General features: G+C 40.4%; 1 protein-coding gene across 4 annotated transcripts; it reads right to left on the reverse strand.

The window, feature by feature from the left end:
- Nucleotides 1-675: 675 nt before the first annotated feature.
- Nucleotides 676-14,596, reverse strand: LOC112463632 (stress-activated protein kinase JNK). 4 transcript variants are annotated; one of them, XM_025030131.1, is made up of 10 exons: nucleotides 14,457-14,535; nucleotides 11,001-11,287; nucleotides 8,869-9,128; nucleotides 8,138-8,267; nucleotides 7,136-7,333; nucleotides 6,520-6,654; nucleotides 6,298-6,427; nucleotides 5,585-5,743; nucleotides 5,302-5,426; nucleotides 4,797-4,949 (listed from the first exon to the last, which is right to left on the reverse strand). In XM_025030131.1, the coding sequence occupies exons 3-10, from the start codon at nucleotides 9,003-9,005 to the stop codon at nucleotides 4,797-4,799; spliced, it is 1,167 nt and encodes a 388-aa protein (XP_024885899.1). In that variant the 5' UTR covers nucleotides 9,006-9,128; nucleotides 11,001-11,287; nucleotides 14,457-14,535. The 4 variants fall into 4 exon arrangements, with proteins under 4 accessions (XP_024885895.1, XP_024885899.1, XP_024885897.1 ...); XM_025030129.1 differs by having other exon boundaries at nucleotides 10,990-11,287; XM_025030128.1 differs by lacking the exon at nucleotides 11,001-11,287 and having other exon boundaries at nucleotides 14,457-14,546.
- Nucleotides 14,597-14,961: the final 365 nt, after the last annotated feature.

Below are 14,961 nucleotides of genomic sequence, written 5' to 3' on the forward strand. Positions count from 1 at the left end.
TCGCTCGACGATTAGGCGCGCCTATCGCCCCCATTTCTTCTTCTTTTTTCTTTCTCTTTGCCACCGATATTGCGCGTTCCGAGCGCGTCCGCCGGATTATAACAATCGTATACAGTCGTGTTCTACGTATTGAGAAGAGTGGGTTAAAGTAAGTTCCGATCCGATCGCGATTGATTTGCGATCGCCTGAAGAAACGCGCCGGGGAAATCGTCGTAGCGCGGCTTTTTAACGAGACATCACACACCGAGCGGATACATCCCTCCCTCCCCCCTTCCTGCCCAGTCTTCTCGCTATACTTTAATCCTCTTTTTATTTTTATTATTATCCTTGACTATTTTATTATATTACTTTACTCGTTATATCGTTACTCGCTATCGTTTATTATCCTTGCTACTACGCTTGCTTTAACTATGGAAACGAGAAGAACGTGGTACGAGCTGCCACAACTACGGTATATGTATGTATGTGTATCTATATCTGTGTGTGCGCGCGCGCATATATGTGTGTGTATTTTATGTGTCAGACTGTCTACGTCACACACGCACACACACAGAACGTTGATCGAGGACAACGTCCTCCGGTGTGATCCGGGTCGCGCCACCGCCACCCCCCCCCCATCGTTCGCTTCGATAAAAGTTTCCGAAACCGGGCAAATATAATTATCACTTTGCTCTCTCGCTCGCTCTCGCTCTCACTCTCTCTTTTTTTTTACATATCCAAAAATCTTTAGAAATTCTGTCTTGCGGTATATATAGGTACAAATATCGCGGGGAGAGATTATCGTAGCGAATATTATAAAATTCTCAGTTTTTTCTCTCTTTCTCTCTTTCTCCCTCTCTCTTTCTTTTTCTTTCTTCCTTTCTCGTTTCGCAGACGGGAAAGAAACGTCGCAAGCGATTTAGCGATTCTCGAAAGTGATTTAAAAGATTGTGCTGGCTCACAAGAAGGAGCTGGACGAAATTTCATCAGGAATCACATAGTTCACCGAGTTTTCCTTCAGCGCGCTCACTGTGTGAAGAAAAAGGCTTTTTGCAGCTTGTAAAATGGAAAAATAGTTGTATCTCTTTCTTTCTCTCTCTCTATTTCTCTCTCTCTCTCTCTCTCTTTCCCTTTCTCTCATCTCACATTCTCACCTTCAACCGCACCTCGTCTTCGCCTTTCGGAATAGCTACAACTTTTTTTCTGAGTTCTTTCTTGCATTTTTCCCTTTCTTTCCTGTTTGTTTTTTTTTTCGGTTAAGTTCGACGAGAGTCGATCACCCTGTGAGTACACGCACGAAGGGCCGCAGAAGTTACCCTGTGTGCAGGTGCAAATGCCCAAGAGATATAATCTGAGTACGCATTTTTTTTAACTGCTAAGTATCGTCCGCTGATTAAATATAATTGACTTTACTTAACGTGCATGATGGTGGCGAGGGCCGTAAAATATATCTCTTATGTGTTATAACGCGTTCGTTCTCGGGGTTGGATACGTGCGCAATAAATTTGCGAAGTGGTAGGGCGGAAAAGATATAGCTAGTCCACGCTAAACATCGAAATGCCACTTTGAAAACAGAAGAGAAAGTTGGCGAATCGAAAGACAGACTAGATGGAAATTTTCATTCTAGGAAATTGCTCTAGGAAAAGAAACAATTGTTATTCAGAAATGTCGTGCGAGATATTAGACGAATATGATTTTTTTTCCTTAAAGACTGTCTTTAACAGACAATCCCAAAAATTTTGAATTTATTGTCTAATTGGAATTTTATGTCCAATCCCCAATTATGAAGATTGAAGAAACATAATTACATAGAATGATCCTTTCAATTAACTTATGTTTTACGGGATTAACACCTAGAACGCCGGAAAGATGTTGCGTTCGATTTTCATCTTAATCACATTACTTTCGATGAAGTGTGTTATTGCAAAATACAACAATCTGTAGATATACGTTTTTGACGACGAATTTTTTAGGCGCGTAGAGTAAAAAATAGCGCGGCGAAAGGATGCCAAAAGTGTTGTAATGATACTTCTTAGTTTCGTAATGAAGAAGCTCGTTCGTATAATATGCGTATGGGAGATGTACACAGTGGTTGTTAAGACGCGAAAGAAATGCGATGATGGAAAGGGATGTTCGTCGTGGATCTACAACGCGACGACAACTAGTTGAATTTGTAAAGATTTTTGGCGCACTACTCTCCGCTTCCGTACACGTGACAAAATCGAGACTCCGCTTATTTGCAGCACATACTTCATAATTTTTAACCGTGTGTGTGCGATACAATTACGTGTAATTAGCAGTATCATCATTAGACTTTTTATTATAATTAGTGTTACAAAAGCTTGATTATATTTGGATCGGACTGTAGCAATATATTCACATAACTATCGTCGTGGAAAATAAAAATTTAACGTTTACATTATACAATTGTTCTTCACCATCATTCATCGATTCGCTATTTATTTGTAGATTCTCCTCGTCGATTCACGTAATAAATACAATTATTTTATATAATTATCATCATTATCATCTTTATCAGCATCATCGGCTCTCCCAACCCAGTTCACTCTCGTCCATTATTATGTACCGTTTTGCGATATTCTAGTCAAAAAAGTGTTTTCTCCTTTATATCATATTCCCCTATATATAACACGAATCACACGATCTATTTAAAAGAAGAATAATAAAAAATCAATAAACATTCGGCAAAGATTCACATCTTCGCAAAACAAACTAAGCGAAAACCGTCCCTTTTCGCCGCTTTCTATGCCGTAATCGATTGCAGTTTTATTCCACCGATTATTGCGTCGATTTAACATCGAATTCTCTCGGTTACTTCACCGATTGCAAAATATTAAGCACCGTGAGTTTTTTACATCGCGCGACACGTTGTACGCGAGATTGCACGAGAAGGGAATAGTAACGTTTATCACGCTACTACTCGGGTACTAAGGGTATAATCGGTAATCCCGGGACCTGACGCAGCGTCCCTGACGCAGAGATCGAGCGTTGTGACATTGCGCTACCTTATCCTTTCTCTTTCTCCCTGTCGATTTGATAAAATTAATTAGCGTTCGCCAATTTGTTTCTTACTTGACTACGAACCTACGAATATAATGAATCGCGCATCTACTGGCACTGATAACGACCGAGACGAAAGCACACAGAGCGGAGATGCGAAGTATCCGAACAAAAGGTATACGCTTATATAAAAAAAAATCTGTATCGCGCGAGATCGTGCGGACACTCTCGTTCACACACAGCATTAAATTCACAATAATCAATTATTATGTACAAAAAATCCTATACCCCATCGATCGCGTCTCTTTCCTTTCGCAATCGGTTTTCGAGACTCAGCGTGTAGCGGCGTCATTTCTTCTATTTCCCTCGCACACACGCTTCATTGCATTACGCGGCATGCATATGTCGTACGGAGCCACATGAATTAAATATTAACAAATATTACCTAACTTATATATTTTCCTCGCGACTTCCAGCGACTTAATAAAACGAAATCCTAAGGATAGCCTCGTCCAGGTGATCGCCCGTTACATCCGCGACACGAAGATCGAGCGATTATAAGCTCTGTAATAAATTTTCCTTTACCTCCTTACTCTGTTATCTCTGTACCCCGTACTCCAAAAGGACATAGGGTATGTCATGTTAAAAAGTTACAATACATGATTCAGATTTGTATGTTCCCGTATGTGCTTAACAATGGTAAGAAAAATATATAGTATATGTTGCTCGCACGCAAACAATAAACACGCTCGATCGGTCTTTTCGGAAGCTGTAACGGGCGATCGGTCACTTAATCCTCCGGAAGTTAAAGAACAATCAGTTTCTTTTCCGACGTTTGTAAAACTTCATAACGGTATCACAGGAACGATATTTCTACATCGTTTCTCTTTCGCGTCAACTTTATTGCTATGAAATGCACGGCAAACATCGTCCGTGATTACAGGACGATCAGAGAGTACGAAACGACATCCGCTTTCAGGTTGCAGAGCGAATAAATTTGTACCAAAAGGAAAGTCAAGTAGACGCAACGAGGAATCGAAATAAAAATACCGTACTGTAAAACAAGGGCTTAAGGATTCCCGGAGGAGGTGTTCGGAGAGCTCGCGTTGATCGAGGAAACGAAGAAACTGAGGGGAAGAGAGAAGATACTCGTCCAACAACCCAGGCTGGCAGTAATTGAGGAGAGGGACAACGTGATAATTTCTTTTTCATCCAGGCAGTTCCATCGTTCCCTCTCTGATCCTCTTCTCTGCGAACTTGTCCTCCGACCCTGAAGATCTCCCTTATCCGAGCTCCATTGCTCTGGTAAAACGTAAAGAAAGCGACGAAGGTGTCTTGAGTGTTCCGGTGGCACCTGTCAAAGGTGCCGCATGGCGGTCGCGAGTCTCGCCCGCCGCAGAAACGTTTATCCAAGTCCACCCAGATCATTCCAGGAGAGAGAAGATCGAACGGGGGAATCGTTAACTGATCATCTTCGAGACTAGTTTCGTCACTTGATCACATGTGCTGCCAAAAAGATTATGATTTGTCCCCCCTGCGACACTCGACAGAGTAAGCTTCTCCCCTTTCCATGTTTTTCCCACTTGCATTTCTTGCCTTCTCGAAGAAGAGGGAGACAGATTCGTGGACGTCGATTTATCTTCTTTCTTTTCTTCGTTCTTTCTACCCTTTTCTTACTCCGGTTTCCCCTCTCTCTCTCGCTACGACGCTCCGGGGATATCCAAGCGGTAGGTCAGACTATCCGGATGCTTTCTCGATGAGAAGGGGACCGTGGATGGGCTGCTGTTCCGCGGTATCTACCGACTCCCAGCGCTCTCTGACGACTGAGCGACCGCCGCGGGATTGTGGCTTGTCTCGTACTCCATTACCTCTTGATAGATCAGCTCCTTCCACTGGTCCACCGTGTGTTCCCTCTCGTCCACGCTATGGTCATACGGACCTGGTGCGGGCTGCAAAACATATCAGATTTTCTTGTGAATCATTGAATAAAACGGAGATTAACAATCAATTTTGTATTTCATTAAAGCAAATAGGAAATATATTTTGTTAAGAATAGTTATCGAGATTTCTTCATCACGTAAAAAAATAATTGTTCCTTAACTGTTTCTCATAATATTTATTAAAATTATTTTTTCCATTATTAATATTTTAAATAATCTGTTTTTTTGAAGATGCAGAAAGATTTTAATGTAGTTTCTCAAATTAAATCAGTGACTATGGTGAATCCTGTGGTCTGCGGAGAAGACAGTACGATTCGAAGCGACCATCCATTCACGCGATCAATCGATAGAGCCTACTTACAGCATTGACTTCCCCCTCGTCGTACCAGACGTTTATGTAATTGTGCAGCAACGCCTCATCCACGGAAATGCGTCGCTCCGGGTCGATTACGAGCATGCGCGACAATAGATCCCTGGCTTGGCTCGCTAGAAGAGGAAGTAAAAACCGTGAAAGGAAGAGTCAGGGGGAGGGCGAGGCAAGGCGATGACGAGAATGCGGATAATCTCGTCGTCCGTGCGTCGAAAACGCGCGCGTCCCGCGATCAATTTCGCGACGCGGGGCGTCGACTTGCTGACCTACTCACCTTTTAATCTATTGTGTTCCGAGGAGTCCGAGGGGAATAGGACGTCCGGAAATAGCCTCTCGAAGGGATAGCCTGGATATCGCGGCCTGTTCTCCACGTAATTCCTGACGGTCGGCTGCAGTCGTTGCATGAATTCCTGCGCCGGTGTGCCAAGTTGTTCTGCAGATAAGAGCAACTATCTTATTTTTACAATACAATAGCAGTCTGCGAGAGTCTCTTCGCGATTATCCCTTTTGTGATAAAAAAAAACATCGAGAAATCTGCAAGTACCACGATTAACTTTATAATAAAAATTATTAAGGAATCATGTAAGGTAATCATGATTATCCGCTTATAATAAAAAAATGTCATAGAATCTGTAAAGTATTCATCATAATTATTCCTGTGAGACAAAAAATATCAGATAATTGATTAGATAATTACAATTGCCCTTACAATTAAATAAATTAAGTATAATAATTGATGTAAAAATATAGCCGAGTGTCAATGCAAATAATTTTGTAGATTCTATTGAAGTTATTTTATATTTTGTTTAACTCCGAAGACACACACGTAGAACGGATTATAATAGCACACACATAACATCATGAAATTTTATCCCAAATTTAATTCCGTTCTCCATAATTTAAAACCTTAAAATTGGGTTTTATTTCATAAGATTTTATTAGTATTATAATTATCATTATTATCGTTAACGGAAAAAGTTGCCTTACCGATTATTTTGTTCCACTGGTCGATGTGATCCGTGCCCGGGAACAGTACACCACCGCGTATCATCTCGCCCATGATGCACCCCACCGACCAAATGTCCACGTTCTCCTTGTACCCCATGCCCAGAATTACCTGGCAAGAAAAGACGAACGCTCCGTGTGAGCGAAACGGTCGAGCTAATCGAGAACAAATTGTGCGAAAAATTACAGGAGGATTTAACTCACCTCCGGCGCCCGATAATACCGCGTGACGACGTAGGGCGTCATCATGAATGTGGTACCGGCGGTCCTCGCCAAGCCGAAGTCGAGTATCTTCAGCGTACAGTCGGATTTTACGACGATGTTGCTTGGCTTTAGATCCTATGCAGAAAGGAGAACCGAATTTTAGAGATTTATCTTATATAGCTTGAGAATCGTCAGAGAGGCAGTGATAAAACATTGATAATGAAAGTCAATAACGCGAGAAGATTCGAGCGATTGATAATAATCGCGAAACAGCGGGTAGCGAGTCAATCACGTTCGAGACCGTTCCGGTTGTATGAATTTTAATTTTTGGCACGTTAATTACGCAGACAGTCCTGCAATCGTTGCGCCGCGTTTTCACTTTTAATGAGCGCGACGCCGGTTTTAGCTATTCTATTATAACGCGCGGCGCGCCGGGAAATTAATCGGAACGACGGCAGGTTATTTCTTTCGCCGGTGGGACAACACAGCAGCCACGGGGGCCACGGTATGCAGGAATGGCCGTCGCTAATGAATCTCGTTACGGTAGATTAAATGGCTCCGCCCGTTATGCAATTTTCATTGGGGTTGCAACGCGCGAATAGCCGATGTCACCCACCCTGTGGATAATGCCGGCGGAGTGCAAGTGCTTGATGCCGCACAGCATCTGGTAGAGGAGGTACGACATGCGCTCGTGGTCCAGATCCATCTGGATCACCTGGCATAAGTTTGCGTCCATGAGCTCCATCACCAGATACACGTCTTGAAACTCGTCCAGCGACCGTTGCGGCGTGAACGCGTTCAGAAGACCGATTATCTGCAAAACGATAAGTCGTAAATTGACGAGTCGACTTCGTCTCGGAAATTTGTGAACAATTATATTACGAATATTACGAATAATTGCGAATAAAACTTGCCCTCCTTCTGGCTCCGTTCTCTCAGATTATTTAGAATTCAGATTATCTTTCTCGAAATTACGTGAACCTATTTGCGTTGTTATTCCAACACCATCCAACATAATATCTCAGTTATGCTCTTAACAGCGAATTAAAAGAAATGGGGTTGAAATGAATTTCCACAAATTAAAACCGTTGACTCGATTAAAACATAGACTTATGCATTCACCTTACTTGTAATTTCTATTATAATCTCTCGATTTACAATTTTATTAACAAAAACTACGCTCTCAGAAATTATTTGAGGACAAAAACAAATTATAATTGCGAGTACAACGAAGAAAAGTAATGGCCGGAAGCTACTCGCGATGTATTGTTATTCTTCGTTGCAACATCTTTTCATTTAGCTCTGTGCAACTTTTTCTCTTGCGTTCCTGTTTAATTTAATTAGAAGAAGTAACCATGAGAGAGTGTTTACGTTCACTTACATGACCATATAGTACAAAGCGCTCAATTACAATTTTTGCGAGATAAAAAGTCGCGCAGTACGCTGTACATGTGCTTAATTCAGCAGCAAGGCTTGAATAATAAATATTAGACATTTATATTTTAAGCCAATTTAAGAAAAAGACATTTATATAGTACGTATGCAGCAAAGAGTATGTATATGTGTGTCACGCATTGCAAAATAGATGCAGGATATAAAATTAGAAGAGAGAACTTACGTTTTTGTGATTGACCAGCTTCATGAGCTTGAACTCTCTGTAGGCCCTCTTCGCGTGTGTCACGTTTTGAAAAGGTCTGGACAGCTTCTTGATCGCCACATTTTGCGCAGTGACGGTATCGTACGCCGCGCTGCAACAGAGATGGAGGAGGAATTGAAGATTATTCGATCATATACGCCTGACCGCGCGATGTCATCAAGCTAAATATACGTTAAACTCAAATAAATAATTAAAACTGAATGAATACTTCGTCGTTTAAAAATTTATATATCTAAAATTACTTTATTTTAGTTATAATAAGTCTTAGCGTGCCTATATCCCGTCTGTGTGGCACAATTTAATAAGATTCGATAAGATTTCTAATTAGTAAAGTAAAAATTATGGATTCATATTATATCATTTAATAGAAACAAAGCACACGCATTTTATTAGAAAAATTTCTTGTTAATCGAATTAATGTAGAAAATAATAAATTCGCAGATAACTTAATTTGAAGCAAAATATAACGAAAAATAGCTACTAAAATGTGAGGGAATACTATACTATGGGAGCGCAAAGGTCAAAAGATATGCACCAAGTTTTCAACGGTAGCTGCTGCGAATTAAATGTACCTGGACGTGATATAAGCGCTCTTCGACGTAATAAATTTAACTATATTAAAGTCAGTAGAAGAGAAAAATAGACATTCTTGCAGCGTATGATCCATCATACGGGCCGTAGATTTTACTCACCAGACGATACCCTGAGCGCCGACGCCACGCGGTACGACGTCGACGTATCTCTCGGGTATGCAAAGCTCGGTGTCGCCGAAAACGTGACGACGATAGCCGCTCCGAACGTTGCTCGTTTCCATCGCGTTCGTCGTCATCACATTACCTCTTTTTATATCTCTCTTTCTCTTTCTTTCTCTCTTTCTCTCTCTTTTTCTTTAGCTCTTAGACTCGTGGCGGTTCTCGTGCCTTAACTTAGGTAGTGTATATCACGCCTCTAGCTACCAAACCAACGACACAAGAACTACAGGATACAGGAAACGAAAACGATCAAGCCGATCGCGGCAACGGAGAAAATTTATCGTCGCCAGGGTTCGGCGACTTTCTCGCGGCCGAAAGCTCGTTCTCAGCGCGATTAAATGGCGCAGATTACGAGCCCGTAATAAAACTCATTTAATTTTGTTAATATCATAATTTATTAAATAAGAAAAGTAAACCCAACAATTATTAATGTTATTAATTTACAACATTAAATAATTAAAATTTTAAACTTCTTTTGAAGACATTTTTTTCAAGTAACATAAAAAGCTTTTTATTCTTCTAAATTTATTTTTCGCGAGTCGCCTAACAACGTAAATTAAAATACATCTGCGGCGGCAGACAGTGAGAATTTAATTTCATCACTTATCACAAAAATGTAGAAACTTGTCGAAAGATATTAAATTGTACTTTGCGCCTCGCGTTACAAAACGCGTCGTGTTTCGCGGAAACGTAATTTTTCTCCGTCGACCGCTGCAACAACGTCACCGACAGCAGTCTCAAAGGACAAACAAGCGAGATGTATAACTCTTGGAACGAGCTCGAGTTAAGCTCGTCGTTCTACCTGGCAAGATCTCGTTTGCTCTCTCTCTCTCTGTTTCTCACTCGATTTTCCTTCGAGAACAGTGTCGCGCGTGTTCGCTTGATTGTCGGAACCATCCATACAATCTAATCTTGCGCTTTTGCAAGATCGTAGCATGTATTTTGCGCCAATGTCAATCGCGAGTTAATTAGTGGTGCAAGAGTGTTGGATGGATCCAAAAACCATGCAAGAATAAGCAATAAATCGGCAAAATAAAAAAGAAATATAAAGTAAAATTAAAATCACTAATAAGATTGCTATGATACAATTGAAAAATTTTGTCACTGTATAATTACTATTCTAAATTATATTTTATACATATAAAATATAGTTCAGAATATTACACACACGGAGAAAATTTTTTGTTATATTTTATCCTTAAATTCACTACAAACTTGGGACAACTTGGCAACCAAGGAATTTTTAAAATATACAAAAGACATTTTACGAACAACGTGGATAAAAATTACCAAGCAGATTAGTAAATTTTGAAAAATTATTGAAATTTCCTAGATATATTTGAATAAAATTAATCAAACATATTTTATATTTTAATGTAATAAATATTAATATTTTTTATTATGGTAAATATTAATCAGAATAGCTCGCATAAAATTCTTGGTAGCACATGTTGTCCAACAACTACCATAATTTCAGGGTAAATTTTAAGAGAAAATTCTCTCCGTGCATGTATATGTCTACATAGAACCTCTATAAAAATTTTATAGAGATAAAAAAAATCGAATGTGCAACAAAAGAATTAAAATAAATGTCAATGTTTATCGAGCCGTAAACGCACTTCATACGTTTCTTACAAGAAACGGTAATTTTAAACTTTTATGAAAATATCTATGTATAAATAAATAGCTTTAAGATTTTTGAATTTTTAAAATTAGCAGCGCACATTAGAAATCAAATCAGACAATCAGATATTAAAAATCAATCTACTAAATTTTTCAGGCAATGTTTCTTGGTATACCTTGTGCTTCAGATTTTAAATTACATCGTGAAAGATTGATTTCACGATCTAAAAATACTTCGCAGTTGTTCGCTCGTTAAACGAACACGATTTGCGAGCAAGTTTAATTACATTTGAATATGAATGATAATTATCAGAGAGTCTAAACCGGAAAAATAATGAGCGTCGCCAGAAATATGTTGCTAGGAAGCACTTGAAAGGCATACTTCCGTCGAACATGTATAATCGTAAGTATGGATGGTTCTTCACGACAGAACATTACCTTCGTCCTACCTTTCGAAATGTCGTGTTCACGACCGGGACCGTTTCCTCGTGAGAGAAATCGCATTCGACGGCCGGTTAAACGCGATCAAACGCGCTCAGAGCTTTCTCCCGCTCCTCCTCAAACATTTCTGTGTACCTTGCAGCTTTAGGATAATGGTAAAAGCCACCGGGTATATTCTCGCAAGGATTTCAAGAAATCATTAACCCTTTCCCTCCGGGAAAGTCTGTGACTTCAAAGCGACGTAGCGCATCTGGGCTCTTTACAGTAAGCTTCCGCAGTACAAATTGTCACAGTTCTGCAAATCGTAAATAAGGACTGCAACGCTATAAATTTCAGATAATCTCTTCTTAAAAGCCACGACAATAAAAAAAGGACACGATTAAAAACAAATAAATCGATACAACAGTAGCTTGACCCACTTTCTAAAAGAAACTGAGAAAAGTTCTCAAAAGGTTGAGAAAACGAAACATAGATTGATTTCCCGAATTCTTCAAAAATATGCGTTGTATTGAAATGTGATCTCTTTTAACAGTTATTAAAGTCGTAAAATATCTGAATTACACTGATATTTCCATAAATTCTTAATTATACATTTCAGTAGGACGCAGAGAAATATAAAAGAGTAAATCATCTCTTTTGCTCTCTCTGAAATAATTTCGGAGAGAGAATGTGTGCATTTTCTTTCAAAACTTTCAGAATATATTTAATCTCCGAGAAACGCCGCCAACTCGAAATACTCTTCAGTGGCATTTTACAGCATCATCTCGATCCCAGCAGTATCGAGATACCTTTCGTAACTACGAATTTCAATGGATATTTTATCCTCTCACGAGAGATCTTCGTTATAACATTTTCTTTATCGCTAATATTTTATTATATTAAAATAAAAAGGACATCGCCTGATTTCTAATATTATTATTTTTTTTATACAATAATGAAATTTCAACGTTAGCAAAAATTATTTCCAGTATTTCTGATAACGCCAGGATTAATGTGCAGGTCACAGATTCCATCGTGAATAATATCCGGCCGTCGTTAGCCGATTTCCTTTCGCATCCTGACCTACCTTCCATGCGCGCGAAATCAACCGGCCTTTTTCGAGAGCAAGCTCGCTCCTCGAGGGACGAGGCAAAACGAAAAGGCCCCTCGCATATTTTCCGTAATGGACCACGCTACGGCAGAATTTTTATCGAAAATCGATATTCCGCATTCCCCTCGACCGTCCGTCCGTCCGTTCGTTCGTTCGACTTACCTGCATACCACGGCCACCGTGTATTGTTCGAGATTGCGCTTTCTCGGATAATGCAGTATTTCAGTTTCTATCGGACGTCAAAGGGGAGACACGTGCGAGGGAGAAAAGCGATCCACGATCCACGGAACAATTATCATGATGGATCCTGGCTTATACCCGTACGATCGATAATATTCGTCGTAAATTTCAACAATCTTCGAAGTGCGGTCGGAACAAAAATCGACTGACATTAACCCTACACTGAGAAAAAAAATCGTAGATTCAAAGAAATATTATTTGATTCAACTAAATGCAGCGGTCACGGGCTGTCAAGCTAACATTTGTTAATTCAAAAAATATTATATTTAAATAGATTCAGAATTTCTTGATATTACTCACGTATATTTGATTTAAATATATTAATATTTGCATTAAACAAATCACTACAACTAAACGAGTTTAGTCAAATTTACAATATTTTTTTCTCAGTGTAACATCACACTAACACGTTAATAGAAACTAGAGCGAAGAATGAGAATAATGGCCAATTTGCGAAATCATCAGATCTACTAAAAGAACAAATTAAACGGTATAATAATTTGCTACTAGATTTTATACCTACTTCATCAAAAACTTGAGAAAATCGACGTTGTCAAAATTGGGAAACTCAAATTTAAGTAATTTTCTCTCAAGTTTTTAAGAGCAAATAAGTCATATAAAATGCGGAGAATATTCCGATTTTACTATTTAGGGGAAGTCCGAGAGATTTGACCATAAAGGAGAATTGAACCACTTTAAATATCTCGTTCAAATTTTGAACAAAGAGCTCAATCCGAACACGTGACAACGTGACGCTTGGTAGTGCGTATCGACTGTGAGTGAGACAAACGTGTTTTAACGTGCTCGGATTGAGCTCTTTGTTCAAAATTTGAACGAGATATTTGAAGTGATTCAACTCTCCTCTATGGTCAAGTCTCCCGGACTCTCCCTATGTCTCTATACTAATTATATTCTAATTCTAGTTTTGGATTGTGATACTTTTAACAAAGGGTCGCAATTACAGTGAATATTCGCAGTGATATCGCGAGAGACAAATCATATATATTTAAATTCAATGTTTTAAAAATTAATCTGCAAAATTAAAAATCAAAATATATAAAACAAAAAAGAACAGAATATTATATACTAATTTAATTTTTAATTTCGATTTCAATCCTTCGTCACAGTTTCTTTCTTCTGTTCGTATATCTTATCGAATCTTCAATGCAATCTCATTATACTGTTACGATCGTATTACCTTCTACCGATTGTTGCAAGATCTAAGTACCACTCTGAATATCCTCGAGATATGGAGGGAGCCACGACGAGATCTATTGCTCGGATATTCACGAGAAAAAGAGAATGCCGTCGACTTAATTTGCCTCGTCTGAAGATCGGGTATCGACGGCAAGCACGACGACGACGAGGAACGAGGAACGCCATGAAGCTGTCGTCGAGGACGATTTTTCCGACATCACGCGGCCGGCTTACAAGGAAAGGGCGTTCTGTCTCTCGTCGTCGTCGCTCCCCGTCGTCAGAAATCCGCGTACTCTCGCGAAGACATTCTCCCTCGTTCCGAATCGAATTGCCCGATTTACTCTGCCGCCCCGTTTCTCCGCGCGCCGAACGGTGCCACCCGTTCCCCGTTGCCGTCGATTCGGGTCGGTCCTCGAACGCGAGTAAGAGAAATCGTAGTTAACCCTCACCCTCTCACCCCCACCCCCTCGAGATATATGTCGACGTAGCGATACAACGTACGCCCGGCTTCAAATCCACCTCGAAACTTTTACCTCTGATGGATGCTGGCATTGTTATCGGTTGTATACGTAGCTTGAAGGCGGATGACGTTATCCAGAAAACGGATATATCAAGGCGGAACGTAATAAACATCGCGTGTGATAGATGAAACTTTTCATTCTGCGTATTCGATATTTGACGTTCAAACTAGATCAGTGTACTTTGCGAGTTCTCTTCAATTATTTTGCTATTTTTCGTTCTTGTGTAAAGTCATCTAAATGCAAAAGAAATTAGGGTTTTACTGAGAGTTCCGCTGGGACTTCCAGGGAAGATTCACCGGTTCGCGTGACTCGCACGTGTCTTTCCTTAAGTCTAATAGTCTAATAGTCTAACAGTCTAACAGTCTAGTAATTATAAAAAGAAAACGTCGAATTGCAATGGCTACTGAACCACTCACCAGACTATCCCCTGCGCGCCCGATCCGATAGGCTTGAGGTTTTGATAGCGCTTCAGGATGGTGAACTTGGTGTCCCCGACCTCGACCGTGTAGAACATGGCGGACAGCCGGGTTGTCATGTCAGGCCCCAGGTAAGGCATGCGCCTCGGTGTTCGTCTCTCCTGCTGCTGCTGCACCTGAGCCGCCGCCTGCACCTGCACACCGTCCACCCCGCTGGAGCACTCCTGGTGCACTCGACGGGGACTTACGCTCTTAGCCACTTTGGACGCGAGATTTTCAGTGCACCCACGGAATAGTAGCGGCGACAATGCAGGCGGGTGTTCCCGGAGTGCGCGGCACCTGATGCGAGTGCCAGGTCAGACCGCTCCTCAGCGGCAGATCGCGCCTCAGCACGCTGCTGCCCGATGAGTCCTTACGTAGCCCAGAATTGTCTGCAACGAGAAAAGGATCGAGGCGAAAGTTCGCATAAATCTGTTATTTCCAACAGCTAATTGTTAAATCGATA

This window comes from Temnothorax curvispinosus, unplaced genomic scaffold (assembly GCF_003070985.1).
Source record: "Temnothorax curvispinosus isolate PA1 unplaced genomic scaffold, ASM307098v1 QBEX01013483.1, whole genome shotgun sequence".
Taxonomy (NCBI): domain Eukaryota; kingdom Metazoa; phylum Arthropoda; class Insecta; order Hymenoptera; family Formicidae; genus Temnothorax; species Temnothorax curvispinosus.